Source organism: Nerophis ophidion, linkage group LG04 (genome assembly GCF_033978795.1).
Source record: "Nerophis ophidion isolate RoL-2023_Sa linkage group LG04, RoL_Noph_v1.0, whole genome shotgun sequence".
NCBI lineage: Eukaryota > Metazoa > Chordata > Actinopteri > Syngnathiformes > Syngnathidae > Nerophis > Nerophis ophidion.
The window spans coordinates 5137973-5165225 of record NC_084614.1 but is presented as its reverse complement, the minus strand read 5'-3'; the positions used below and the strand labels follow the sequence as shown (position 1 = coordinate 5165225).

General features: G+C 33.4%; 2 protein-coding genes across 4 annotated transcripts in view; one reads left to right on the top strand and one right to left on the bottom strand.

Moving 5' to 3' along the window:
* supt20 (SPT20 homolog, SAGA complex component) overlaps positions 1–10557 on the top strand; it is a 49101-nt gene extending 38544 nt beyond the window's left edge. For 2 of the 3 annotated variants that reach the window (XM_061896820.1, XM_061896819.1), the window contains exons 23-24: positions 3706–3803; positions 9964–10557. In XM_061896820.1, coding sequence (XP_061752804.1) covers positions 3706–3803; positions 9964–10179 — 314 coding nt within the window. In that variant the 3' untranslated portion in view covers positions 10180–10557. The remainder of the gene's footprint in view (positions 1–3705; positions 3804–9963) is intronic. The other variant, XM_061896821.1, reaches the window with a different exon arrangement.
* exosc8 (exosome component 8) overlaps positions 10053–27253 on the bottom strand; it is a 33719-nt gene continuing 16518 nt past the window's right edge. The window contains exons 8-11 of the mRNA XM_061896822.1: positions 26736–26832; positions 26544–26664; positions 14975–15081; positions 10053–10668 (exon numbers count right to left, since the gene is read on the bottom strand). Coding sequence (XP_061752806.1) covers positions 10553–10668; positions 14975–15081; positions 26544–26664; positions 26736–26832 — 441 coding nt within the window. The 3' untranslated portion in view covers positions 10053–10552. The remainder of the gene's footprint in view (positions 10669–14974; positions 15082–26543; positions 26665–26735; positions 26833–27253) is intronic.

The window sequence follows — 27253 nt, the reverse complement described above, 5'->3', positions numbered from 1 at the left end:
ATCAGATTTAATTGAATTTTGTTGAATAACATTTTGTGAGCAAAATTTGTTTAAGTTTGTTGAAATTTAAAAACAATCGCTGTTAAAAATATTGATTTTTATACAAAAAAATGTTTGTTATACTATGTATAGTTTTTTTTACACTATTTGATCAAATTATGCTGAGGATTTTGTTAATAAAAAATTAGTGAACAACAACTAATTTGTTTGAAAATTCACTTTGTTGAAATGAAAAAAAAAACAAATTTAAGATTAAGTTCTTAAAAATTTTGTGTAAAAAATTTTAGTGCAATAAAATTCAGTGCAGAAATATTCTGTCCATGTCATGTGACTTCATACTTGACACCTGATTGGCTGTCTCTGAGGCAGGGTCGATTGCTTCAGTCTTAATTGGAATTTTAAAGCCACAAATATTTTTGCACTGACTTTTTATACAGTACAGTATATTTTTTATACACTTTTTTTTTTTTGCACTTAATTTTTATTTTCCATCCATCCATTGTCTACCGCTTGTCCCTTTCTTAGTCGTAGGGGTTGTTGGACACTTAATTGAATTTGGTTGAATAAAATTTTGTGAGCAAAATTTGTTTAAAGGTTTGTTAAAATTTAAAAACAATCACTGTAAGCCACAAATATTTCCGCACTGAATTTTTATACAACATATGTATAGTTTTTTGCACTATTTTATTTTATCTAATTAATGCAGTAAAATTCAGTGCAGAAATATTCTGTCTGTGTCACGTGACTTCATACGAGACACCTGATTGGTTGGTTCTGAGGCAGGATTGATTGCTTCAGTCTTAATTAGAATTTTAAAGCCACAAATATTTCTGCACAAAATTTTTATACACTATATTTTTACACAATTTATATACACTCTTTTTTTACATTGAATTTAGATTTTATCAAATTTTGCTGATGATTTCGTTAAATAAAATTATAGAGAAAAATGTGTATAAAAATTCAGTTTGTTGAAATGAAAACAATCGCTGTTGAAAAATTTTTAAGCCACAAACATTTCTGCACTGAATTTGTATACACTATTTTTTGCATGTAATTGTTTACGCAGATTTTTTAAAAGAAGATTACGCTGACAAATTTTGTTAAATGAATTTTTGTGGGCAAAATTTGTATAAAATCTCAGTTTGTTAAAATAGAAGAAAAATTATTTTTATATTTTAAAACCACAATATTTCGGCACTGATATTTTTATACACTAAATTTGTTTTACACTGAAGTTTTATTTCATCAAATTATGCTGAGAATTTCATTGAATAAAAATTTGTGAGCAACAATTGTTTAAAAAGTCAGTTTGTTGAAATGAAAAAAATTTTTTTTATAATATTTTGTGTAAAAGAAAATAGTGGCAAAAATTCAGTGCAGAAATATGTCACATGACTTCAAATGTGACTCCTCATTGGTTGGTTCTGAGGCAGGATTGATTGCTTCAGTCTTAGAGAATTTTATAGTCTTTGGTATGACTCGGCCGGGGTTTGAACTCACAACCTACCCATCTCAGGGCGGACACTCTAACCACTTAGCCACTGAGCTGTACTATAATTTTACACCCAATTAATTTTTTACTATTTTTTTTTGCATGTAATTATTTGCACCGATTTTTTTTTTTAAAGAAAATTATGCTGACAAATTTATTAAATAATACATGTGGGCAAAATTTGTATAAAATCCCAGTTTGTTAAAATAGAAGAAAAATCATTATAAAAAGATTTTAAAGCCACAAATATTTCGGCTCTACTATTTTGGCAATCTACCTCAAAGAACTACTCACCCCCAAATCATCCACACGACACCTCCTCCAAACTCCGAGGACAAAGCTACTCCCAGTCTGTGGAATGCTCTCCCTGACCACCTGAGGGAGCCACAGACTGTGGATGCTTTTAAAAAGGCTTAAAAACCCTTGTTAAAAAAAAAGCCATTTTGTAGATATATGCATACTAGTTCTAGCTATGAGGCTGTTCTAGTTTTTATTTTTATTTATTGTTATCTTTTTATTAATTTTATTTTATTTATTTTTTTAATACACTTTAGCACTTTGAGGTTGTTTGCTCAACATAAACTGATTTTTACAAATAAAAAGTATTGTTGTTATTATTATTTTCATACACTAAATTTGTTTTACACTGAAGTTTTCTTTCATCAAATGATGCCGACAATTTCCATTCATCCATTTTCTACCGCTTATTCCCTTTTGGGGTGGCGGGGGCTGCTGGCGCCTATCTCAGCTACAATCGGGCAGAAGGCGGTGTACACCCTGGACAAGTCGCCCCCTCATCGCGCAGGCCGACAATTTCATTGAATAAAAATTTGTGAGCAACGTTTAACGATTCAGTTTGTTGAAATGAAAAAAAAATCACTTGTAAAAGATTTTGTGTGAAAAAAAATACATTGTCAAAACCTCAGTGCAGAAATATGTCACATGACTTCAAACGTGACACCTCCCACCTCCAAGAACAACGCAACGAACTCCGCCGCTCCCAGTCTGTGGAACGCTCTCCCTGACCACCTGAGGGCACCCCAGACTGTTGATTCTTTCAAACCCTTCTTTTAAAAAAAAAAAAAGCCTTTTTATAGATATATGCATACTAGTTCTAGCTATTAGGCTGTCCTAGTTTTTATTTATATTATTATTTTTTAATACAATGTATATTGCTTTTTACAAATAAAATCTATTATTCGGCACTGATAATTTTATACACTAAATTTGTTTTACACTGAAGTTTTATTTCATCAAATTACGCTATAAAAAAAAATTGTGAGCAAAATTTGTTTAACAATTCAGTTTGTTGAAATGAAAAAAAATCACTTTTAAAAGATTTTGTGTGAAAAAAAACACATTGTCAAAACCTCAGTGCAGAAAATATGTCACATGACTTCAAACAACAAGAACAACGCAACGAACTCCGCCGCTCCCAGTCTGTGGAACGCTCTCCCTGACCACCTGAGGGGAACCACAGACTGTGGATGCTTTTAAAAAAAGGCTTAAAAACCCTTCATTTTAAAAAATAAAAAAAAAATGATTTTTTTTATAGATCCATGCATACTAGTTCTAGCTATTAGGCTGTCCTAGTTTTTATTCATATTATTTTTAATACAATGTATATTGCTTTTTACAAATAAAATCTATTATTATTATTCGGCACTGATATTTTTATACACTAAATTTATTTTACACTGAAGTTTTATTTCATCAAATTACGCTACAATAAAAATTTGTGCGCAACATTTGTTTAAAAATTCAGTTTGTTGAAATGAAAAAAAAAATCACAGTAAAATGATTTAGTGTATTAAAATAGAGTGCATAAAAATTCAGCGTCATGTGACTTCAAACTTGACACCTCATTGGCTGGTTGGCATGCTTCAGTCTTCATTTGAGTTATTATACACTGATGGATTTTTTTTCAAACATATTTTTATTCAACAAAATGATTCGCATCATTTTATTACAGAAGAAAAGAGTTAAATAGGAATAAACAGAATGACGGTGATGAAGACACAACATGTCAACTTCCCTTCTCCTCTCTCTCTCTCTCTCTCTCTCTCTCTCTCTCTCTCTCTCTCTCTCTCTCTCTCTCTCTCTCTCTCTCTCTTATTGTATCAACCTCCATGTTTTTTATTTTTTTATTTTATTGATTCTCTCCCCGCCGTGTCCCGTCTGCCCTCTGGCGGGGGTCTCCCCATCCTCAGTGCTGTCCCACTTGGGCTGCGGGCCGGACGGGTGTGGGCCCCCGCTGGCGTCTCCCAGGCTCCAGCAGCAGCAGCAGCAGCAGCCGCCTCACATCCAAGTAACCGTGACACACACACACCTGCAGGCGGCCATAGTGGTTGGCGTCAGCTCCATCTGTGTCGTTTGTGACATCAGCGCCCCTGTGCAGTTGGCCCCATGATAATATATGCAAACTTCTTCTGTTATTATTATGTCTAGTGCACTGCTGATGTTATTATTCATAACAGTCCAACTATTAGAGTTATGTTATTAACGTGTTATTATTCATAACCAGGCCAACTATTATAGTGTTTATGTTATGAATAATAAGCTAATAATGTAACAACTAAAATAGTTGGTCTGATTATGAATAATAACACGTTAATACCATAAAAACTATCATAGTTGGGGTGGTTATGAATAATAACACATTAATAACATAAAAGCTTATAGTTGGGCTTATTATGAATAATAAGTTAACATAAAAACCATCATATTTGCCCTTGTTATGAATAATAACACAAACAAAAACTAATATCGGGCTTATTATGAATGATAAGTTAATAACTTAAAAACTGTAATAGTTGGGCTGGTTATGAATAATAACATAAAAACTAATTTTGGGCTTATTATGAATAATAAGTTAACATAAAAACTATAATAATTAGGTGGGTTATGAATAATAACACATTAATAACAAACACTAATAGTTGGGCTTGTTATGAATAACATAACTAAAAAAAACTGTAATAGTTGGGCTGGTTATGAATAATAACTTGTTAATAACATAAAAACTATCATAGTTGGGGTGGTTATGAATAATAACACATTAATAACATAAAAACTATCATATTTGCCCTTGTTATGAATAATAACACAAACATCAAAACTAATATCGGGCTTATTACAAATAAGTTAATAACATAAAAACTATAATAGTTGGGCTGGTTATGAATGATAACACATTAATAACATAAAAACTATTATATTTGCCCTTGTTATGAATAACACAAACATCAAAACTAATATCGGGCTTATTACAAATAATAAGTTAATAACATAAAAACTACAATATTTGCCCTTGTTATGAATAATAACATAAAAACTAATGTTGGGCTTATTATGAATAATAAGTTAACATAAAAACTATAATAATTAGGTGGGTTATGAATAATAACACATTAATAACAAACACTAATAGTTGGGCTTGTTATGAATAACATAACTAAAAAAAAACTATCATAGTTGGGCTGGTTATGAATAATAACACAAACATCAAAACTAATATCGGGCTTATGAATAATAAGTTAATAACATAAAAACTATAATAGTTGGGCTGGTTATGAATAATAAGTTAATTACTTAAAAACTACAATATTTGCCCTTGTTATGAATAATAACATTAAAACTAATGTTGGGCTTATCATGAATAATAAGTTAGTAACATACAAACTATAATAGTTGGGCTGGTTATGAATAATAAGTTAATTACATAAAAACTATAATATTTGCCCTTGTTATGAATAATAACATAAAAACTAATTTTGGGCTTATTATGAATAATAAGTTAACATAAAAACTATAATAATTAGGTGGGTTATGAATAATAACACATTAGTAACAAACACTAATAGTTGGGCTTGTTATGAATAACATAACTAAAAAAAACTATAATAGTTGGGCTGGTTATGAATAATAAGTTAATTACATAAAAACTACAATATTTGCCCTTGTTATGAATAATAACATAAAAATTAATGTTGGGCTTATTATGAATAATAAGTTAATAAAATAAAAACTATAATAGTTGGGCTGGTTATGAATAATAAGTTAATTACATAAAAACTATAATATTTGCCCTTGTTATGAATAATGACATAAAAACTAATGTTGGGCTTATTATGAATATAAGTTAATAACATAAAAACTATAATAGTTAGGTGGGTTATGAATAATAACACATTAATAACAAACACTAATAGTTGGGCTTATTATGAATAACATGTTAACTAAAAAAAACTATAATAGTTGGTCAGGTTATGAATATTAACATGTTAATAACATAAAAAACTGTACATAAAAACTATCAGAGTTGGGGTGGTTATGAATAATAACACATTAATAACATAAAAACTTATAGTTGGGCTTATTATGAATAATAAGTTAACATAAAAACAATCATATTTGCCCTTGTTATGAATAGTAACACAAACATAAAAACTAATGTTGGGCTTGTTATGAATAATAAGTTAATTACATAAAAACTATAATATTTGCCCTTGTTATGAATAATAACATAAAAACTAATGTTGGGCTTATTATGAATAATAAGTTAATAAAATAAAAACTATAATAGGTGGGTTATGAATAATAACACATTAATAACAAACAGTTATTAATGAATAACAAATAGTTGGGCTTGTTATGAATAATAAGTTAATTACATAAAAACTATGATATTTGCCCTTGTTATGAATAATAACACAAACATCAAAACTAATATCGGGCTTACTATGAATAATAAGTTAATAACATAAAAACTATAATAGTTGGGCTGGTTATGAATAATAAGTTAATTACTTAAAAACTACAATATTTGCCCTTGTTATGAATAATAACATAAAAATTAACGTTGGGCTTATTATGAATAAGTTAATAACATAACAACTATAATATTTGCCCTTGTTATGAATAATAACATTAAAACTAATGTTGGGCTTATTATGAATAATAAGTTAATAACATACAAACTATAATAGTTGGGCTAATTATGAATAATAAATTAATTACATAAAAACTATAATATTTGCCCTTATTATGAATAATAACATAAAAACTAATGTTGGGCTTATTATGAATAATAAGTTAATAACATAAAAACTATAATAGTTAGGTGGGTTATGAATAATAACACATTAATAACAAACACTAATAGTTGTGCTTATTATGAATAACATGTTAATTTAAAAAAAAACTATAATAGTTGGGCTGGTTATGAATAATAACACGTTAACATAAAACTAATAGCTGGGCTGGTTATGAATTTTAACACGTTAATAACAAAAACTATAATAGTTGGTCAGGTTATGAATATTAAAACGTTAATAACATAAACTGTACATAAAAACTATCACAGTTGGGGTGGTTATGAATAATAACACATTAATGACATAAAAACTTATAGTCGGGCTTATTATGAATAATAATTTAACATAAAAACCATCATATTTGCCCTTGTTATGAATAGTAACACAAAAATAAAAACGAATATTGGGCTTATTATGAATAATAAGTTAATAACATAAAAACTATAATAGTTGGGCTGGTTATGAATAATAAGTTAATTACATAAAAACTACAATATTTGCCCTTGTTATGAATAATAACATAAAAATTAATGTTGGGCTTATTATGAATAATAAGTTAATAAAATAAAAACTATAATAGTTGGGCTGGTTATGAATAATAAGTTAATTACATAAAAACTATAATATTTGCCCTTGTTATGAATAATGACATAAAAACTAATGTTGGGCTTATTATGAATATAAGTTAATAACATAAAAACTATAATAGTTAGGTGGGTTATGAATAATAACACATTAATAACAAACACTAATAGTTGGGCTTATTATGAATAACATGTTAACTAAAAAAAATATAATAGTTGGGCTGGTTATGAATAATAACACGTTTACAAAAACTATAATAGTTGGTCTGGTTATGAATATTAACATGTTAATAACATAAAAAAACTGTACATAAAAACTATCAGAGTTGGGGTGGTTATGAATAATAACACATTAATAACATAAAAACTTATAGTTGGGCTTATTATGAATAATAAGTTAACATAAAAACAATCATATTTGCCCTTGTTATGAATAGTAACACAAACATAAAAACTAATGTTGGGCTTGTAATGAATAATAAGTTAATTACATAAAAACTATAATATTTGCCCTTGTTATGAATAATAACATAAAAACTAATGTTGGGCTTATTATGAATAATAAGTTAATAACATAAAAACTATAATAATTAGGTGGGTTATGAATAATAACACATTAATAACAAACACTAATAGTTGGGCTTATTATGAATAACATGTTAACTAAAAAAAATATAATAGTTGGGCTGGTTATGAATAATAACACGTTTACAAAAACTATAATAGTTGGTCTGGTTATGAATAATAACACATTAATAACATAAAAACTAATAGTTGGGCTTATGAATAACATGTTAATAACAAAACTTTAATAGTTGGGCTGGTTATGAATAATATGCTAACAAAACATATAGTTGGGCTTATTATGAATAACAACACGTTAACATAAAAAGTTAAATAGCTGGGCTGGTTAGGAAAAATAACATGTTAATAACATTTAAAAAGCTAATAGTTAGGCTGGTTCAGAATAACAACATAAAAACTATAGTAGTTGGACAGGTTATAAAAAATACCATGTTAATAACATAAAAACTAATAGTTGGACTGTTTGTGAATAATAACATGTTAATAGCATAAAAACTACAATAAGTGGGCTGGTTTTAAATATGTTAAAAACAAAAACTAATAGTTGGGCTGTTTATGAATAACATGTTAATAACAAAACTATAATAGTTGAGCCAATTGTGAATAATATGTTAACAAAAACTATAATAGTTGGGCTGTTTATGAATAACATGTTAATAACAAAACTATAATAGTTGAGGCAGTTATGAATAATATTTTAACAAAAACTATAGTAGTTGGGCTGGTTATGAACAATAACACATTAATATAAAAACTAATAGTTCGCCTTACTATGAATAATAGCACAATAACATACAAACTATAATAGTTGAGCTTATTATGAATAGTAACTTAATAACATAAATACTATAATAGTTGGTCTGGTTATGAATAATAACACATTAATAACAAAAAAACTAATAGTTGGGCTTATTATGAATAACATGTTAATAACAAAACATATAGTTGGGCTTATTATGAATAACAACCAATAACATAAAAAGTTAAATAGCTGGGCTGGTTAGGAAAAATAACACGTTAATAACATTTAAAAAACTAATAGTTAGGCTGGTTCAGAATAACAACATAAAAACTATAATAGTTGGACTGGTTATAAATAGTAGCATGGTAATAACATAAAAACTATTAGTTGGACTGGTTATGAATAATAACATGTTAATAGCATAAAAACTACAATAAGTGGGCTGGTTTTAAATATGTTAAAAACAAAAACTATAATAGTTGGGCTGTTTATGAATAACATGTTAATAACAAAACTATAATAGTTGAGCCAATTGTGAATAATATGTTAACAAAACTATAATAGTTGAGCCAATTGTGAATAATATGTTAACAAAACTATAATAGTTGAGCCAATTGTGAATAATATGTTAACAAAAACTATAATAGTTGGGCTGTTTATGAATAACATGTTAATAACAAAACTATAATAGTTGAGCCAGTTATGAATATTTTAACAAAAACTATAATAGTTGGGTTGGTTATGAACAATAACACATTAATAATATAAAAACTAATAGTTTGCCTTATTATGAATAATAGCACAATAACATAGAAACTATAATAGTTGAGCTTATGAATAGTAACTTAATAACATAAATACTATAATAGTTGGTTTGGTTATGAATAATAACACGTTAATAACAAAACTATAACAGTTGGGCCAGTTATATGTTAAAAACTATGATAGTTGGGCTGGTTATGAATAATATGTTAACAAAACTAATAGTTGGGCTTGTAATGAATAACACGTTACATAAAAAGCACATAATTGCTGCACAGATGATGCAATAAGGGGGCGGGGGATGTTGATGACATCACTGGTCAAAAAAATATATTTTAGAATAACTTAAAGGACACAAATGAAAGTGATTGCTATTTAATATTTGCCAGGAGGGGGAGGGGCCAACTCCACACGGGTGACATCACAGCTTGCGGCTGTCTGGAGGGGGGCGGGGCATGTTCTTGCACAGCGCATCGTGATTGGCTGCCGCCGGCTGGGCATAGTGGGCGGGGCTTAAAGCGCTGGCAGGAAAAGGAGCTGAGAAGCTTGCTTGGCTGCATGTGTGTTGTTGCCACGGTTACCTTTTGACCCCCCAACCCCTGTGGTGCTTGGCTAACACGCTTGTGACATCATCACACCGCCGGCGTCCGTCACTTCCTGTCTGTGACCGCCATCTCTCTCTCTCTCTCTGCCTTGCAGTTGCAATTCTTGCAGCACCAAATGCAGCAGCATCAAATGGCTATGGCGGCGGGGGCGGCGGCGGGGGCGCCTCCTCCGGCGCCGGCGGCGGCGGGCTCGGGCCGGCCGCATACCGCCAACCCAGCAAGAAGTAGGAGGAAGAGGAGCACGCCGCAGCCCCTCCCCAAGCCTCGCCAGGCCGACGCGCTGCCGCCGGCGACGCAAAGACGTGAATGATCCACACTGTGCTCCCATTTTTTTTTTTTTTGAGCCGGACGTTCAGAACATTTTTGACTCGGAAAGTTCTAGTAGCCCGGAGGCTTTTTTTTTCTTTTTTTCCTCTCCCGTCCCTTGCAGGCGCTCCGGGAGGATTCGGCGCCGGCGGGAAGACGTGAAACTGCTCCTGGGTCAGCCGTCTACCTCTCCCGTCTCTGGCTGCTTTTGTACGCCGCCACCGCCGGACTTGGACCCGTGAGTGTGAGACCTTTGTGGACAACATAAGAAATCCTTTTTTTTTTTAAAGCAGTTTTATTGTTATTAAAAAAACAAACAAAAAAAAAAGAGTATATATTGACAGTGAAAATACAGTTTTTAGATATAAAAAAAAACACTAAACGGGTGTGAGGCTTTTTGTCACGTTCCTGACCAGTTCTTGGATCTCTCTTTGACGGGCCGCCGCACGCTTGATGAACTCCTGCAGCTTCTCCCCGGACAGCGACGTGCCGCCTGTAGCCAAGACAAGTTCTAGTGAGTTCTCTTAAACCACCTTTTTTGGGGGGGGGGGGTTTTGCCTATCGATCATGATGAGATACAAACTTTCTAACATAACAATTGTCTCGTTTTTAACGGCTAGCAAACATTTCTACCTCTAAATCGCTTTAAAAAATAATCAACAATACTTTAAATGCGTTCTGTCACCTGTTTAATAACCAAGCTGTGGCAACATTGTTTTTGTAAGAGTTAACACTGGTTTATTTGGGTAAGCACTCCATTTATGTCGAGATAGCCTGTCTCCAAGTTCCACATTTATTAAGTTAAAGTACCAGAGATTGTCACACACACACATTAAGTGTGGCGGAGTTATTCTCTGCATTTGACCCATCGCCCTTGATCACCCCACTGGGAGGTGAGGGGAGCAGTGAGCAGCAACTGTGCCCGGGAATCATTTTTTGGTGATTTAACCCCCAATTCCAAACCTTGATGCGGAGTGCCAAGCAAGTAAGTTATGGGTCCCTGTTTTTTTGCGTCAAAATCGCTTTCATTTCCCTTCCGTCCGCTCCAAAGTCTCACCTGTCCTTTCGTGCTGGCTTCTGTAAGCAGTAGTTCATCCTCAGTATGTTCAGCCTCAAAAAAATAAGGTTGTGAATCCTCATTTGTCCAAAAAGTCATCTTTGTTATTTTTTTTTTTTACAAAGGCTGCCATGATTTAAAAAACAAACAAACTCTGGTTTGTTTCCGGAAGTGTGTTGCTATGGAAATGGAAATAAATGCGCCGAGGAATTAGTTTGTTGTCGTTGTGGCTTGTTCAGCCCTTTTACACACTTGTCTCTAATAATGATTATGAACAATAGGCAATATTTCCCCCCAAAAATGCAGTTTGCCACCTTTGGTTAGTGCAACTGTCCATATTGGACCAAAAATACAAAAAACAAATCTGCCTGGAGCCGCAAAAAAATCAAACGTCTTATATAAGTGTTATAATGAAGGCAACACATGATGTAAGTGTCTATATTAGTTATATTAGCCTACTATCAAAATGACTTTGAATGTCTTATATAAGTGTTATAATGAAGACAACACATGATGTAAGTGTCTATATTAGCCTACTATCAAAATGACTTTAAAAGTCTTATATAAGTGTTATAATGAAGACAACACATGAAGTGAATGTGTCTATATTAGTTATATTAGCCTACTATCAAAATTTTATAACGAAGACAACAACACATGATGTAAGTGTCTATATTAGCCTATCAAAATGACTTTAAAAGCCTTATGCAAATATTATAATGAAGGCAACACATGATGTAAGTGTCTATATTAGACTACTATCAAAATGACTGTAAAAGTCTTATATAAGTGTTATAATGAAGACAACACATTATGTAAGTGTCCATATTATTTAAATTAGCTTTATAAGTCTTATATAAGCGTTATAATGACGACAACACATGATGTAAGTGTCTATATTAGCCTACTATCAAAATGACTTTAGAAGTCTTATATAAGTGTTATAATGAAGACAACACATGATGTAAGTGTCTGTATTAGCCTACTATCAAAATGACTTTAGAAGTCTTATATAAGTGTTATAATGAAGACAACACATGATGTAAGTGTCTATATTAGCCTACTATCAAAATGACTTTAGAAGTCTTATATAAGTGTTATAATGAAGACAACACATGATGTAAGTGTCTATATTAGCCTACTATCAAAATGACTTTAGAAGTCTTATATAAGTGTTATAATGAAGACAACACATGATGTAAGTGTCTGTATTAGCCTACTATCAAAATGACTTTAAAAGTCTTATATAAGTGTTGTAATGAAGACAACACATGATGTAAGTGTCTATATTAGTTATATTAGCCTACTATCAAAATTTTATAACGAGGACAACAACACATGATGTAAGTGTCTATATTAGCCTATCAAAATGACTTTAAAAGCCTTATGCAAATATTATAATGAAGGCAACACATGATGTAAGTGTCTATATTAGCCTACTATCAAAATGACTGTAAAAGTCTTATATAAGTGTTATAATGAAGACAACACATGAAGTGAATGTGTCTATATTAGTTATATTAGCCTACTATCAAAATTTTATAACGAAGACAACAACACATGATGTAAGTGTCTATATTAGCCTATCAAAATGACTTTAAAAGCCTTATGCAAATATTATAATGAAGGCAACGCATGATGTAAGTGTCTATATTAGCCTACTATCAAAATGACTGTAAAAGTCTTATATAAGTGTTATAATGAAGACAACACATTATGTAAGTGTCCATATTATTTAAATTAGCTTTATAAGTCTTATATAAGCGTTATAATGACGACAACACATGATGTAAGTGTCTATATTAGCCTACTATCAAAATGACTTTAGAAGTCTTATAAGTGTTATAATGAAGACAACACATGATGTAAGTGTCTGTATTAGCCTACTATCAAAATGACTTTAAAAGTCTTATATAAGTGTTATAATGAAGACAACACATGAAGTGAATGTGTCTATATTAGTTATATTAGCCTACTATCAAAATTTTATAACGAAGACAACAACACATGATGTAAGTGTCTATATTAGCCTATCAAAATGACTTTAAAAGCCTTATGCAAATATTATAATGAAGGCAACGCATGATGTAAGTGTCTATATTAGCCTACTATCAAAATGACTGTAAAAGTCTTATATAAGTGTTATAATGAAGACAACACATGAAGTGAATGTGTCTATATTAGTTATATTAGCCTACTATCAAAATTTTATAACGAAGACAACAACACATGATGTAAGTGTCTATATTAGCCTATCAAAATGACTTTAAAAGCCTTATGCAAATATTATAATGAAGGCAACGCATGATGTAAGTGTCTATATTAGCCTACTATCAAAATGACTGTAAAAGTCTTATATAAGTGTTATAATGAAGACAACACATGAAGTGAATGTGTCTATATTAGTTATATTAGCCTACTATCAAAATTTTATAACGAAGACAACAACACATGATGTAAGTGTCTATATTAGCCTATCAAAATGACTTTAAAAGCCTTATGCAAATATTATAATGAAGGCAACACATGATGTAAGTGTCTATATTAGCCTACTATCAAAATGACTGTAAAAGTCTTAAATAAGTGTTATAATGACAACAACACATAATGTAAGTGTCTATATTAGCCTACTATCAAAATGACTGTAAAAGTCTTATATAAGTGTTATAATGAAGACAACACATGATGTAAGTGTCTATATTAGCCTACTATCAAAATGACTTTGATGTGTCTATATTAGCCTACTATCAAAATGACTGTAAAAGTCTTAAATAAGTGTTATAATGACAACAACACATAATGTAAGTGTCTATATTAGCCTACTATCAAAATGACTGTAAAAGTCTTATATAAGTGTTATAATGAAGACAACACATGATGTAAGTGTCTATATTAGCCTACTATCAAAATGACTTTAAAAGCCTTATATAAGTGTTATAATGACAACAACACATGATTTAAGTGTCTATATTAGCCTACTATCAAAATGACTTTAAATGTCTTATATAAGTGTTATAATGAAGACAACACATGATGTAAGTGTCTATATTAGCCTACTATCAAAATGACTGTAAAAGTCTTATATAAGTGTTATAATGAAGACAACACATGATGTAAGTGTCTATATTAGCCTACTATCAAAATGACTTTGATGTGTCTATATTAGCCTACTATCAAAATGACTGTAAAAGTCTTAAATAAGTGTTATAATGACAACAACACATAATGTAAGTGTCTATATTAGCCTACTATCAAAATGACTGTAAAAGTCTTATATAAGTGTTATAATGAAGACAACACATGATGTAAGTGTCTATATTAGCCTACTATCAAAATGACTTTAAAAGCCTTATATAAGTGTTATAATGACAACAACACATGATTTAAGTGTCTATATTAGCCTACTATCAAAATGACTTTAAATGTCTTATATAAGTGTTATAATGAAGACAACACATGATGTAAGTGTCTATATTAGCCTACTATCAAAATTACTTTAAAAGTCTGATATAAGTGTTGTAATGAAGACAACACATGATGTGTCTATATTAGCCTACTATCAAAATGACTTTAAAAGTCTTATATGAGTGTTATAATGACAACAACACATGATGTAAGTGTCTATATTAGCCTACTATCAAAATGACTTTAAAAGTCTTATATAAGTGTTATAATGAAGACAACAACACATGATGTAAGTGTCTATATTAGCCTACTATCAAAATGACTAGAAAAGACAGACCTGGTTTGTGCAGGGCGCACAGGCGACCGTCTTCGTCCGTCACCACGGTGATCTGGGAGGTGCACAGGTGCTCCTCCTCGGCCGTGGGGTCCGCCATGACGACGGAACTGTGGGGTGAGACAGACGATGAACACATTTTGAAGAATATCGGCCACTTTTTTGTTGTTGTTGTTTGCCGTGCTGGTCGCCTCGGTTACGTCTCCTCCACACCTCATTTTTTTCCCCGGCAAATCCAGGTTTTGTCCTTCTTTCCGCTAGGTGTGTTAGACAACGCTCGCTCATCAAAAGGAGCGCCACGAGTTTCATGTTCCGTCGTTCAATCCAATCAAATAAGAGATGATTATGCATAAGTAAAGAAGGTGAGGCAGCAGCTCACACATTCTCATACTTTCTGTAACGTCCGGGAAGAAATTATATATGAGCCGTCTTAAAAAAAATGTCTCAGCTGTAATCTGCGTGAAGGAGACCAGTGTTGACGATATTTAAAAGTTTCTCACCAGGAAACCTTACAAATGTTGTAATAAAAGGTAAAAATACACAGAATTGCAATTTAGCTGATTTGACTCATTTAAACCTAAAATATATGGCTTTTGATACTAAAATGTATTTTAGCACATTTTGTTCCCTTAAAACAGGGGTGTCAAACTCATTTTAGATCGGGGGCCACATGGAAAAAAAAAATGTACTCCCGAGTGGGCCGGACTGGTAAAATCACGGCGCGAGAACTTAAAGATAAAGACAACTTCAGACTGTTTTATTTGTCTAAAAATAGAACAAATACATTCTGAAAATTAACAAATCTTAATGTTTATTTTTTTTTTTAAACTTAAATGTTGCGGTTAATAGTATTCTATCTTTATTTGTCATTATTTATACTTTCTGAATAAATTATGCAATGATGTCCAATCTATGAAGATAAAAAAAATAATATTAAAATCAAACTACAGCATGTTATTTATGTAGTTTGCCTCGACTGGTGCACTAACGTCATGAGGTAAAAAAAATGTTTATATGTAGCATCATCTAGATCAGGGGTCGGGAACCTTTTTGGCTGAGGGAGCCAAGAAGCCAAATATTTTAAAATGTATTTCCCTAAGACCCATAAAAAAAATTTTTTAACACTGAACACAACTAAACGTGTGCATTTTTAAGTAAGACCAACATTTCCAGAGTACAATAAGTCTCTTATTCTTTGTAATTGTTATTCTGAAGCTAACTGTGGAGGGGGCGTGGCCTGCGGGCCTGCAGCAAAGCGGGATGTTGCCAGGACCGGCCTCGAAATCAGCGACAGGTGCGTAGATGGCCCACCTGGGCCTTTTTATCTAATCACCTATCGCTCTGCTATAAGCAGCAGCCAGGAGGAGAGACAGGGTTGGGGCCGGAGCCAGAGCGCGAGTGAGGACGAAAGAGAAAAAGACAATTGCTGTAAAGCAACTGAGAGAAAACTAAAATAAAACAATATTGTAACCTAAAACAGGCTCTTGGTGGTCTGAAGAACCCCCAGGAGGGCAAGCCCCACACAAACCAATAATAAATAAATTACTTCTTACCATTAACGCAACTTCTCGAACATAAAAATGCATGAGAATGTTTTATATTTTGAACGTTGTTTTTAACACTGTGATACCAAGTGGAATTATTCATGACTTATCCTGTTAAGCAACGTCAGCTCAGATTTATCCGAGAGCCAGATGCAGTCATCAAAAGGTTCCCTACCCCTGATCTACAAAGATACAAATAATTGCTATTGTGACATCTAGTGGACACGTTTGGAACAGCAGTTTTTCCATTCAAAAACTGTCTCATGTTTATACTTAGCAAACTCATCTCACGGGTCGGATAAAACCTGTTGGCGGGCCTTAGGTTTCACACCCCTGCCTTAAAAGGTCAAATTTGTGGATTTCGATACTTTTCGTCATATTGCAAGTACGCCGACTGTTTCCACGATAACATACTGAGGTTTTTTCTCACTTTGTAAGCTAAAACCTAAAAATCCTGGACTTTGTTACTTGGCACTTTCGTCTCCCAGGAGATTTTACGAATTTTAGACGCACGTAATAAACATTTTTTTTCTGCTAAGCTAACCACAACATTAAATCAACCAAAACTTTACAGCCGCACAAAATATTATGTCGCTCTGGTCCCCTAAACAATAATGTTTAAAAAACAACTTAAAGCTTTATCCAGATGTTTACTGACGTATGCTAGCAGGATCGAGACATTGAAAGAACGTTTAGAACTTGTTGATTTAGGTCCTGATGTTGAGCAACACAAATACAACGTTGAAACAACATGCTTTTTGACGATGTTTAATCAATTTCGGGTTCTGACGTTAATTTGACCGTTGAAATTAGGTCATATCCCGACTAATATTCTACAACGTTGAAACATGCTTTTTGACGACGTTTAATCAATGTCGGGTTCTGACGTTAATTTGACCGTTGAAATTAGGTCATATCCCAACTAATATTCTACAACGTTGAAACATGCTTTTTGACGACGTTTAATCAATGTCGGGTTCTGACGTTAATTTGACCGTTGAAATTAGGTCATATCCCGACTAATATTCTACAACGTTGAAACATGCTTTTTGACGACGTTTAATCAATGTCGGGTTCTGACGTTAATTTGACCGTTGAAATTAGGTCATATCCCAACTAATATTCTACAACGTTGAAAAATGCTTTTTGACGACATTTAATCAATGTCGGGTTCTGACGTTAATTTGACCGTTGAAATTAGGTTATATCCCAACTAATATTCTACAACGTTGAAACAACATGCTTTTTGATGATGTTTAATCAATGTCGGGTTCTGACGTTAATTTGACCGTTGAAATTAGGTCATATCCCAACTAATATTCTACAACGTTGAAACAACATGCTTTTTGACGACGTTTAATCAATGTCGGGTTCTGACGTTAATTTGACCGTTGAAATTGGGTCATTTCCCAACCATTATTCTACAACGTTGAAACAACATGCTTTTTGACGACGTTTAATCAATGTCGGGTTCTGACGTTAATTTGACCGTTGAAATTAGGTCATATCCCGACTAATATTCTACAACGTTGAAACAACATGCTTTTTGACAACGTTTAATCAATGTCGGGTTCTGACGTTAATTTGACCGTTGAAATTAGGTCATATCCCAACCATTATTCTACAACGTTGAAACAACATGCTTTTTGACGATGTTTAATCAATGTCGGGTTCTGACGTTAATTTGACCGTTGAAATTAGGTCATATCCCAACCAATATTCTACAACACAAACCTAACGTTGAAACAACATGCTTTTTGAAAGTATTTAATCAATGTCGGGTTCTGACGTTAATTTGACCGTTGAAATTAGGTCATTTCCTAACCATTATTCTACAACGTTGAAACAACATGCTTTTTGACGACGTTTAATCAATGTCGGGTTCTGACGTTAATTTGACCGTTGAAATTAGGTCATTTCCCAACCAATATTCTACAACACAAACCTAACGTTGAAACAACATGCTTTTTGAAAACATTTAATCAATGTCGGGTTCTGACGTTAATTTAACCGTTGAAATTAGGTCATTTCCTAACCATTATTCTACAACGTTGAAACAACATGCTTTTTGACGACGTTTAATCAATGTCGGGTTCTGACGTTAATTTGACCGTTGAAATTAGGTCATTTCCCAACCAATATTCTACAACACAAACCTAACGTTGAAACAACATGCTTTTTGAAAACATTTAATCAATGTCGGGTTCTGACGTTAATTTGACCGTTGAAATTAGGTCATTTCCCAACCAATATTCTACAACGTTGAAACATGCTTTTTGAAAACGTTTAATCAATGTCGGGTTCTGACGTTAATTTAACCGTTGAAATTAGGTCATTTCCTAACCATTATTCTACAACGTTGAAACAACATGCTTTTTGACGACGTTTAATCAATGACGGGTTCTGACGTTAATTTGACCGTTGAAATTAGGTCATATCCCGACTAATATTCTACAACGTTGAAACAACATGCTTTTTGACGACGTTTAATCAATGTCAGGTTCTGACGTTAATTTGACCGTTGAAATTAGGTCATTTCCCGACCAATATTCTACAACGTTGAAACATGCTTTTTGACGACGTTTAATCAATGTCGGGTTCTGACGTTAATTTGACCGTTGAAATTAGGTCATTTCCCAACTAATATTCTACAACGTTGGAACAACATGCTTTTTGACGATGTTTAATCAATGTAGGGTTCTGACATTTATTTGACCGTTGAATTTTGGTCATTTCCCAACCAATATTCTACAACACAAATACGACGTTGACTCAACATACTTTTTGACGACATTTATTAAATGTTGGGTTTTAATTTAATTTGATTAACCATTGAATTTTGGTCATTTCTCAACTAATATTCTACAACACGAATACAACGTTGAAACAACATGCTTTGGACAACATTTATTCAATGTCAGGTTGTGACGTTGATAAAAACATTGAAATTTGGTCATTTCCCAACCAATATTTTACAACTCAAATATAATGTTGAAACAACATGCTTTTTAGAAACAATTAATCAATGTTGGGTTGTAACGTTGATTTGACCGTTGAATTTCGGTCATTTCTCGACCAATATTCTTCAACACAAATACAACATTGAAACAACGTGCTTTTTAAAAACGTTTAATCAATGTTGCGTTCTGACATTTAATCAACCTTTGAATTTTGGTCATTTCCCAACCAATATTCTTCAACACGAAGACAACGTTGAAACAACGTGCTTTTTGACGACGTTTAATCAATATCGGGTTCTGACGTTAATTTGACCAATGAAATTTGGTCATTTCCCAACCAAAATTCTACAACGTTGAAACAACATGCTTTTTGACGACGTTTAATCAATGACATTTATTTGACCGTTGAATTTTTGTCATTTCCCAACCAATATTCTACAACACAAATACGACATTGACTCAACATACTTTTTGATGACACTTATTCAATGTTGGGTTTTTATTTAATTTAATTAACCATTGAATTTTGGTCATTTCTCAACTAATATTCTACAACACGAGTACAACGTTGAAACATCATGCTTTGGACAACATTTATTCAATGTCAGGTTGTGACGTTGTTAAAAACATTGAAATTTGGTCATTTCCCAACCAATATTCTACAACGTTGAAACAACATGCTTTTTAGAAACGTTTAATCAATGTTGGGTTGTAACGTTAATTTGACCTTTGAAATTAGGTCATTTCCCAACCAATATTCTACAACGTTGAAACAACATGCTTTTTGACGACGTTTAATCAACGTCGGGTTCTGACATTTAATTAACCGCTGAATTTTGGTCATTTTCCCACCAATATTCTACAACTCAAACATAACATTGAAACACGCTGTTTGAAAATGTTAAATCAATGTTGGGTTTCTTACGTTGATTTGACCGTTGAAATTCAGGCATTTCCCAACCGATATTCTACAACGTTAAAACAAAGTGCTTCTTGACGACGTTTGATCAATGTTGCGTTCTGACATTTAATCAACCTTTGAATTTTGGTCATTTCCCAACCAATATTCTTCAACACCAAGACAACGTTGAAACAACGTGCTTTTTGACGACGTTTAATCAACGTCGGGTTCTGATATTTAATTAACCGTTGAATTCTGGTCATTTTCCCACCGATATTCTACAACTCAAACATAACATTGAAACATGCTTTTTGAAAATGTTAAATCAATGTTGGGTTTCTTACGTTGATTTGACTTTTGAAATTCGGTCATTTCCCAAACGATATTCTACAACGTTAAAACAACGTGCTTCTTGACGACGTTTGATCAATGTTGCGTTCTGACATTTATTCAACCTTTGAATTTTGGTCATTTCCCAACCAATATTCTTCAACACCAAGACAACGTTGAAACAACGTGCTTTTTGACGACATTTAATCAACGTCGGGTTCTGACATTTAATCAACCGTTGAATTCTGGTCATTTTCCCACTAATATTCTACAACTCAAACATAACATTGAAACATGCTTTTTGAAAATGTTAAATCAATGTTGGGTTTCTTATGTTGATTTGACCGTTGAAATTCGGGCATTTCCCAACCGATATTCTACAACGTTGAAAAAACGTGCTTTTTGACGACGTTTAATCAATGTCGGGTTCTGACATTTAATCAACTGTTGAATTCTGGTCATTTTCCCACCAATATTCTACAACTCAAACATAACATTGAAACATGCTTTTTGAAAATGTTAAATCAATGTTGGGTTTCTTACGTTGATTTGACCGTTGAAATTCAGGCATTTCCCAACCGATATTCTACAACGTTGAAACAACGTGCTTTTTGACGACGTTTAATCAACGTCGGGTTTTGACATTTAATCAACCTTTGAATTTTGGTCATTTCCCAACCAATATTCTTCAAAACGAATATAACGTTGAAACAACGTGCTTTTAGACGACGATTAATCAACATTGGGTTCTGACATTTAATTAACCGTTGAATTCTGGTCATTTTCCCACCGATATTCTACAACTCAAACATAACATTGAAACATGCTTTTTGAATGTTGGGTTTCTTACGTTGATTTGACCGTTGAAATTCAGGCATTTCCCAACCGATATTCTACAACGTTAAAACAACGTGCTTCTTGACGACGTTTAATCAACGTCGGGTTCTGACATTTAATTAACCATTGAATTCCTGTCATTTTCCCACCGATATTCTACAACTCAAACATAACATTGAAACACGCTGTTTGAAAATGTTGAATCAACGTTGGGTTTCTTACGTTGATTTGACCGTTGAAATTCGGTCATTTCCCAACCGATATTCTACAACGTTAAAACAACGTGCTTTTTGACGACGATTAATCAACGTCGGGTTCTGACATTTAATCAACCGTTGAATTTTGGTAATTTCCCAACCAATATTCTTCAACACCAAGACAACGTTGAAACAACGTGCTTTTTGACGACGTTTAATCAATGTTGCGTTCTGACATTTAATTACCGTTGAATTCTGGTCATTTTCCCACCGATATTCTACAACTCAAACATAACATTGAAACATGCTTTTTGAAAATGTTAAATCAATGTTGGGTTTCTTACGTTGATTTGACCGTTGAATTTCGGTCATTTCCCAACCAATATTCTACAACGTTGAAACAACGTGCTTTTTGACGACGTTTAATCAATGTTGCGTTCTGACATTTAATCAACCTTTGAATTTTGGTCATTTCCCAACCAATATTCTTCATCACGAAGACAACATTAAAACAACGTGCTTTTTGACGACATTTAATCAACGTCGGGTTCTGATATTTAATTAACCGTTGAATTCTGGTCATTTTCCAACCAATATTCTACAACTCAAACATAACATTGAAACATGCTTTTTGAATGTTGGGTTTCTTATGTTGATTTGACCGTTGAAATTCGGTCATTTCCCAACCGATATCCTTCAACGTTAAAACAACGTGCTTTTTGACGACGTTTAATTAACGTCGGGTTCTGACATTTAATCAACCTTTGAATTTTGGTCATTTCCCGACCAATATTCTTCAACACGAAGACAACGTTGAAACAACGTGCTTTTTGACGACGTTTAATAAACGTCGGGTTCTGACATTTAATTAACCGTTGAATTTTGGTCATTTTCCCACCAATATTCTACAACTCAAACATAACATTGAAACATGCTTTTTGAAAATGTTAAATCAATGTTGGGTTTCTTACGTTGATTTGACCGTTGAAATTCGGTCATTTCCCAACCAATATTCTACAACGTTAAAACAACGTGCTTTTTGACGACGATTAATCAACGTCGGGTTCTGACATTTAATCAACCGTTGAATTCTGGTCATTTCCCAACCAATATTCTTCAACACCAAGACAACGTTGAAACAACGTGCTTTTTGACGACATTTAATCAACGTCGGGTTCTGATATTTAATCAACCGTTGAATTCTGGTCATTTTCCCACCAATATTCTACAACTCAAACATAACATTGAAACATGCTTTTTGAAAATGTTAAATCAATGTTGGGTTTCTTACGTTGATTTGACCGTTGAAATTCGGTCATTTCCCAACCGATATTCTACAACGTTGAAACAACGTGCTTCTTGACGACGTTTAATCAATGTTGCGTTCTGACATTTAATCAACCTTTGAATTTTGGTCATTTCCCAACCGATATTCTTCTACACCAAGACAACGTTGAAACAACGTGCTTTTTGACGACGTTTAATCAACGTCGGGTTCTGACATTTAATCAACCGTTGAATTCTGGTCATTTTCCCACCGATATTCTACAACTCAAACATAACATTGAAACATGCTTTTTGAAAATGTTAAATCAATGTTGGGTTTCTTATGTTGATTTGACCGTTGAAATTCGGGCATTTCCCAACCGATATTCTACAACGTTAAAACAACGTGCTTTTTGACGACGTTTAATCAATGTTGCGTTCTGACATTTAATCAACCTTTGAATTTTGGTCATTTCCCAACCAATATTCTTCAACACCAAGACAACGTTGAAACAACGTGCTTTTTGACGACGTTTAATCAATGTTGCGTTCTGACATTTAATTACCGTTGAATTCTGGTCATTTTCCCACCAATATTCTACAACTCAAACATAACATTGAAACATGCTTTTTGAAAATGTTAAATCAATGTTGGGTTTCTTACGTTGATTTGACCGTTGAAATTCGGTCATTTCCCAACCGATATTCTACAACGTTAAAACAACGTGCTTCTTGACGACGTTTAATCAACGTCGGGTTCTGACATTTAATTAACCATTGAATTCCTGTCATTTTCCCACCGATATTCTACAACTCAAACATAACATTGAAACACGCTGTTTGAAAATGTTGAATCAACGTTGGGTTTCTTACGTTGATTTGACCGTTGAAATTCGGTCATTTCCCAACCGATATTCTACAACGTTAAAACAACGTGCTTTTTGACGACGATTAATCAACGTCGGGTTCTGACATTTAATCAACCGTTGAATTTTGGTAATTTCCCAACCAATATTCTTCAACACCAAGACAACGTTGAAACAACGTGCTTTTTGACGACGTTTAATCAATGTTGCGTTCTGACATTTAATTACCGTTGAATTCTGGTCATTTTCCCACCGATATTCTACAACTCAAACATAACATTGAAACATGCTTTTTGAAAATGTTAAATCAATGTTGGGTTTCTTACGTTGATTTGACCGTTGAATTTCGGTCATTTCCCAACCAATATTCTACAACGTTGAAACAACGTGCTTTTTGACGACGTTTAATCAATGTTGCGTTCTGACATTTAATCAACCTTTGAATTTTGGTCATTTCCCAACCAATATTCTTCATCACGAAGACAACATTAAAACAACGTGCTTTTTGACGACATTTAATCAACGTCGGGTTCTGATATTTAATTAACCGTTGAATTCTGGTCATTTTCCAACCAATATTCTACAACTCAAACATAACATTGAAACATGCTTTTTGAATGTTGGGTTTCTTATGTTGATTTGACCGTTGAAATTCGGTCATTTCCCAACCGATATCCTACAACGTTAAAACAACGTGCTTTTTGACGACGTTTAATTAACGTCGGGTTCTGACATTTAATCAACCTTTGAATTTTGGTCATTTCCCGACCAATATTCTTCAACACGAAGACAACGTTGAAACAACGTGCTTTTTGACGACGTTTAATAAACGTCGGGTTCTGACATTTAATTAACCGTTGAATTTTGGTCATTTTCCCACCAATATTCTACAACTCAAACATAACATTGAAACATGCTTTTTGAAAATGTTAAATCAATGTTGGGTTTCTTACGTTGATTTGACCGTTGAAATTCGGTCATTTCCCAACCAATATTCTACAACGTTAAAACAACGTGCTTTTTGACGACGATTAATCAACGTCGGGTTCTGACATTTAATCAACCTTTGAATTTTGGTCATTTCCCAACAAATATTCTTCAACACGAAGACAACGTTGAAACAACGTGCTTTTTGACGACGTTTAATCAACGTCGGGTTCTGACATTTAATTAACCGTTGAATTCTGGTCATTTCTCGACCGATATTCTACAACTCAAACATAACATTGAAACATGCTTTTTGAAAATGTTAAATCAATGTTGGGTTTCTTACGTTGATTTGACCGTTGAAATTCCGGCATTTCCCAACCGATATTCTACAACGTTAAAACAACGTGCTTCTTGACGACGTTTAATCAATGTTGCGTTCTGACATTTAATCAACCTTTGAATTTTGGTCATTTCCCAACCAATATTTTACAACTCAAATATGTTGAAACAACATGCTTTTTAGAAACGTTTAATCAATGTTGGGTTGTAACGTTAATTTGACCTTTGAAATTAGGTCATATCCCAACCAATATTCTACAACGTTGAAACAACATGCTTTTTGAAGACGTTTAATCAATGTCGGGTTCTGACATTTATTTGACCGTTGAATTTTGGTCATTTCCCAACCAATATTTTACAACTCAAATATAATATTGAAACAACATGCTTTTTAGAAACGTTTAATCAATGTTGGGTTCATACGTTAATTTGACCTTTGAAATTAGGTCATATCCCAACCAATATTCTACAACGTTGAAACAACATGCTTTTTGAAGACGTTTAATCAATGTCGGGTTCTGACATTTATTTGACCGTTGAATTTTGGTCATTTCCCAACCAATATTTTACAACTCAAATATAATATTCAAACAACATGCTTTTTAGAAACGTTTAATCAATGTTGGGTTCATACGTTGATTTGACCGATGAATTTCGGTCATTTCTCGACCAATATTTTTCAACACAAATACAACGTTGAAACAACATGCTTTTTTGACGACGTTTAATCAACGTCGGGTTCTGACATTTAATTAACCGTTGAATTTTGGTCATTTTCCATCCATCCATTTTCTACTGCTTATTCCCTTTTTTGGTCATTTTCCCACCAATATTCTACAACTCAAACATAACATTGAAACATGCTTTTTGAATGTTGGGTTTCTTACGTTGATTTGACCGTTGAAATTCAGGCATTTCCCAACCGATATTCTACAACGTGCTTTTTGACGACGTTTAATCAATGTTGCGTTCTGACATTTAATCAACCTTTGAATTCTGGTCGTTTTCCCACCGATATTCTACAACTCAAACATAACATTGAAACATACTTTTTGAAAATGTTAAATCAATGTTGGGTTTCTTATGTTGATTTGACCGTTGAAATTCAGGAATTTCCCAACCGATATTCTACAACGTTGAAACAACGTGCTTCTTGACGACGTTTATTCAACGTCAGGATGCGTGACCTTGAGTTGACCGTTGAAACCAACAAAGTAGATCCAACGTTAGACATCATCATTTTGCATTTTTCGTTTTAAAGGACATGTACGTATAATCAACGTCTTGTGCCTGCTGTTTATGTTGAAGTAACTTTCACAGCAAGTGGATATCAGCTGCAAATATCCTCGCCGACTAATGACGGTTACGGCTGGATGTCGACTTCAGAAAAGGCTGGACTCACTCGTCAAAGACGCAGAAAGAGGCGGCGACGGGATGCTTGACGACCTTCAGCCGGCGCCTCTTCCCCAGGTCCACCTGCGGCGCGCTCGTCTCGGCGTCGACGGCCACCTCCGGGAGTCGAGCTGCGAGAGAGGCGGGGATGGACGGCGGTGACAAAGCGGCGTGTTGGGTTAGGTAAGGAAGGCGCGCTTACCGTTGTTGAGCGCGGCCAGCAGGGCGAGCGTGCAGGCGTCCAGCAGGTTGCCGTCGTGGTCCAGACACACCATGTCACAGTACAGGCACCAGCACAGCTAAAAGGGACAAACTGTATTTTACGCTCCAGCTCGGGCCAGCAACTTGAGGGTTCCAGGTTCGATCCTCGTCACTGCCGTTGTGCTTTCAATCTACAAACCCCGTTTCCATATGATTTGGGACATTTTGTTAGATGTAAATATAAACAGAATACAATGATTTGCTAATCATTTTCCGCCCATATTCAGTTGAATATGCTACAAAGACAACATATTTGATGTTCAAACTCATACATTTTTATTTTTTTTTGCAAATCATTAACTTTAGAACTTGATGCCAGCAACACGTGACAAAGAAGTTGGAAAAAGGTGGCAATAAATACTGATAAAGTTGAGGAATGCTCATCACACACTTATTTGGAACACCCCACAGGTGTGCAGGCTGATTGGCAACAGGTGGGTGCCGTGATTGGGTATAAAA